The 4,846-nt window shown below is 40.7% G+C and overlaps 1 protein-coding gene across 1 annotated transcript in view; it reads right to left on the bottom strand.

The window, feature by feature from the left end:
- Positions 1-974: 974 nt before the first annotated feature.
- LOC106805074 (DNA polymerase theta-like) overlaps positions 975-4,846 on the bottom strand; it is a 35,569-nt gene continuing 31,697 nt past the window's right edge. The window contains exons 22-24 of the mRNA XM_014806552.1: positions 4,219-4,330; positions 3,841-3,998; positions 975-3,395 (exon numbers count right to left, since the gene is read on the bottom strand). Of these exons, the coding sequence (XP_014662038.1) occupies positions 3,069-3,395; positions 3,841-3,998; positions 4,219-4,330 (597 nt within the window). The 3' untranslated portion in view covers positions 975-3,068. The remainder of the gene's footprint in view (positions 3,396-3,840; positions 3,999-4,218; positions 4,331-4,846) is intronic.

Raw genomic sequence — 4,846 nt, 5'->3', positions numbered from 1 at the left:
CCCTTAACCTTTGACCCCCAACTTTGACATCCCAACTCGTTTTGACGATCCCCCCGACATCACAAATATCGTGACCGTACGTCAAGCGGACCATGCGAGGTCCAAGAATTAAACTGTCATACATCTGGAGATGTGTGTATTAATGACATGAAATTTTTGTGCACAACTGTTGACGCACGGCCGGACGGACGCACGCTCATGCGATTCTACAAGCTGCATCTGACTACGTCAGATGAGCTAAAAATCCTGGCTACGCCACTGTTTTTGGGTGTTTTCTGATCATATTATTATGTGATTGAAAATAAGAGATTTGGGGATATTTTTTGGGACAACCAGAAATTGTTGCGGACAACCTGATTTGATGCAATTTTTTTCTTATTTCGAGCACTGCCAGGGTACGTTCCGGCAGTACCCTGGGGCGACATAGACCCTCTCTCAGCTATAGTTACTAGAGCTAGCTAGAACCCTAACCCTAACCCTAACTCCAATAAGGGGCTTCAACAAACGAGGGCTGCCGTACCTCCAGCCACTGCGGAGCCAAATATAACTTATTTTAATTTATATGTTATTATTATTATAAATATGTTATACTTAGCTCCTTGAGAAGTTAAGTCAAACAAGTCTAAAGGGCCACTTGAACACTTCATTTGTCATCAATGACCGATGACTCGTACTTATAGTTATAGTCACAGTCATAAATAGCTCGAGTACTATAGCCAAAGTGACACATAGGTCCAAGAAACTGTCATACATCTGGAGACGTGTGTGTATTAATGACAGTAAATGATTAATGTATTGATGTTAGTCGTTACTCGAGTTTCACAGCCTGGCGCTGTGGTCAGGTCAAGTCGTACATTGTGGATAAAATAATTGCCTTGGGACGCTGTCTAAATAGGCATGATAGGTCTGGGGTAGTCTAGTCACTATACATCGTATGTAATGCGTAGCAATAAGGCAAACATTAAATAGCCAACCACATTTACACCATACTTTGATTTAATTTGGTTGCTTTGTAGACAGTATATTGGCAATAATTAGTTGTTGTGCTTTGTACGTTATCAAAAATTCAGTCAGCAAAGAGGCGTCTCGTAACAATTGGTATATAATAAATTGTAATTTTTACTGGAAGAATTTTTTAAATAGCTATAGTTCACTTTATTTACATACAGTTACAGTTAGTAAAGGTCACTATTACATCATTATGTATATTTTACACATTTATGTATTTACTATACCAATCAATATGAATACAGTTAATATGCTATTCCATTACATTACATTACAGACATTACATTCCAGACATTACATTACCGTACCAGATGAGCAATATTTCGTTTATAAATTTTACATGCAATAAAAGTCTAATAAACCAATTTAACTCTTACAATTTTCATCCTTTGGTATTACATTGCACAGCCGCATGCATATAAAATACAAAAAGTTGCATTCCTGGCAGGGATATTACGTTAACAAGCTTTGTGGCCAAAATAGTACCACATAAAAACTATTTGAATTTAATAGGATTCTTGTTATTTAGGAATTCATTTTTTCTACTGCTACACTAAGCCATGCAAAGAACAGATAAACAATTTCATTGGAAGTTCCTGCATTATAATCCAATTAATGTACATTTGACAATATATCACTTCTTAATTACAATCACAAGAAATGCCATGTTACTGACTTTAGTCACTATAAATTGCCAACAATGAAAACGCCAGTGAACTACTCAAAATTATGCTGTATCATGAAATGCACTCCCAATGACATTCTGATACATTACTGACAAAATTTCATTGTGTAAGCAGCTTTGCCTCATATCATGGGATACCTATATTGCCAATGGCACGCTGATACTGTATAAACAGCTCATAAAATTATATTCCGGTATTGGTGCTGCCAATGGCACACTGATATGTTGTTGGCAATATTTCATCGCATAAACAGCTCGTAAAATTATATCTCGGTATAGGTGCTGCTATTGGTATGCTAATAATATTGTTAAGAATATTTCATTGTATAAACAGCTTTGTCTTATATCATGGCATACTTACTACCAATGGCACATTAATACATTGTTGGGAATATTTCATTGTATAAACAGCTTTGTCTTATATCATGGCATACTTACTACCAATGGCACATTAATACATTGTTGGGAATATTTCATTGTATAAACAGGTTTGCCTTGTATCATGCATGGCATACTTACTACCAATGGCACATTAATACATTGTTGGGAATATTTCATTGTATAAACAGGTTTGCCTTATATCATGCATGGCATACTTACTGCCAATGGCACATTAATACATTGATGAAACATTTCATTGCAGAAAAGGCTTTACCTTATATCACGGAATAAATGTACTGGCAATGGCACATAATACATTTCTCTACGAGTGTAGCCTTTTGTTCCACCCAAGCCCTGTTATGGAGCAACGAGCTACACGGGTAAAGCGAGCCGATACATTAGCGAATACAATACAATAGTAAGACTGGCCCTGCTCTGTATCACGACACACACACTGTCAACGACATATTGACCTTGGCTGACAACAAATAGCAGAATTAGCTTTGTGTAACAAGTAAAGGGCTACATGTAGATGGAGCTAGCTGATACAAAGCCAAGGACATCTCACGGTATAAACTTTTTGCATAACGATGCACAGCTGAAGATATCCTACCATATCAACTTTGTGTGTAGTGAGTGAAGGACTACATGTAGGTAGCACTAGCTGATACAAATCTGAGGATATCTCCTGGTATAAACTTTGTGCGTAGCGAGTGAAGGGCTACATGTAGGTAGCGCTAGCTGATACAAAGCCGAGGATATCTCATGGTATAAACTTTGTGCATAGCGAGTGAAGGACTACATGTAGGTAGCGCTAGCTGATACAAAGCCGAGGATATCTCACGGTATAAACTTTGTGTGTAGCGAGTAAAGGGCTACACGTAGGTAGCGCTAACTGATGCATGGCCAAGGATATCCTACCATATAAACTTTGTGCGTAGCGAGTGAAAGGCTACACTGAAGTAAATCTAGCTGATACACAGCCAAGAATATCTCACAGTGAGAATGACTGCATGCTGCCCCACGTGTGGCCCACCTTGACGTTGACAGGCAAACAGACGGAGAGGGTCGTGGTGCCCTCCATGCACTGCTTCACTATCTGACACACCTGGACGAGATCTTCCTCGTTAACCTCGTATATCAGCTCGTCGTGAAGCTGCAGCAACAGGTACGCGCCGCGCGGAAGAGGAGGGCGCCACCGTCGCCGCGGGGGAGACGACGGCTCGCGTGACATACGGTGCGGCGTCGACGATGGAAACTCCTCGGTGAGGCGCCGGTCGACCGCCGCCATCGCCAGCTTCACGAGATCGGCTGCTGTTCCCTGTATATTGCAACGCGTGATGTAATATAGTAACGTAATATAATATAGTAACATGTAATGTAATATAGTAACATGTAATATAATATAGTAACATGTAATGTAATATAGCAACATGTGATATATCATAAAGTACTATGTGTAATATAGTATAGCAACATGCAGTATAGTATAACACATACTATAGTATAACAACATGTAATATCATATAACAACACATACTATAATACAACAATACAATATAACAACAGATAAAATACTATAATGACTCAGTAGGACACATACAAAGACTACACATATACACACACAACACTACCCCATGTCCCATGTGGGTTTGACAAGCTTATCACTCGATGCCATTGAGACCTTGCGTTAGCGATAAATTAATAATTTAGATGTGTCGTAGTCTTCACAACCACCACCATATGCATACACTCATGTCTATTACCTGCACTGTGGTGTTGACAGCTTGCCTCTCTGCTTGATTATGCACGATAGGATTATTGCTCTTAATGTTGGGTAAGTAGCGTTTCCTCCCTAGCATGGTGCTCACGTAGCCATCACGTCTGCACCTGTCTACGGTTGCCTGCAGGTAAGCTCTCAATCCTAGCCAAACAACAATGGAACAGAGCGATACAGCCATGCGAGAGACAGTCGTAGAGAGGTATACTGTGAACCGAAACTGAGATGATGTGAGGGCAAGTCCATGAGCTTACATATTACATGTTGCAATTAAATCTGCCAGATACAATACTATTACTTCAAGACTATTATAGTACGTGCTACAAAAAATAAGCGATTGTAATCACAAACGCATTGTTCATACCTTCATACTTGCTTTTGAATGTATTTATTAGGGTTGCAGCACATTTCTCATCCACATTAAGCTGGTCTCCCAGTGTCTTTGGACCTATTCCATAGATTATTCCATAACAGATCTAAAAAATAACAACCACACGTCCGTGATAAATCTTCTGGAACCGACAGATCGAGTAAAACCAGGAGCAACTAAGATGCCGATAAATGTGTAGCGGTGGCACCGGACCCTAGACCGGGTTCCTAACAGGGTGGCTCCCTGGGAACCGGAGTGTGGGTGATCTGTGTTTGTAATTGTATAATTATTTGTGATGCCTGTTGTTTATTAGTGTGCGTTTTCGTGTTGTTTTGCCGGCTCATCAATTAACGATGTAGAAAGTCGAGTCCCTGCATGGGGGCAGCCATGTTGGGTTAGCCACCCAATCCAGCGGCCGTGAGTGGCGCTGGCCGTGTAAACAGCTAGGCCAGTGACGTGTCGAGAGACACGGTATGAGTTCTAGGCGGGAATCGGTTGAGGGAGGACTAGTGTTGCAGTCCGTCCTGTAAGCCGAATGAGGAAGGACTCGGCAGGTAGTAGCCACGTCTACTCCGTGCGTGTGCATGCTGTAGAGTGGCCTGTGAGCTGTGTGTGTGTGGCG

The sequence above is a fragment of the Priapulus caudatus genome, unplaced genomic scaffold, assembly GCF_000485595.1.
Source record: "Priapulus caudatus unplaced genomic scaffold, Priapulus_caudatus-5.0.1 Scaffold99, whole genome shotgun sequence".
In the NCBI taxonomy this organism is placed as follows: Eukaryota; Metazoa; Priapulida; class Priapulimorpha; order Priapulimorphida; family Priapulidae; genus Priapulus; species Priapulus caudatus.
The sequence above is the reverse complement of the archived record's forward strand: the minus strand, read 5'-3'. Positions and strand labels throughout refer to the sequence as shown.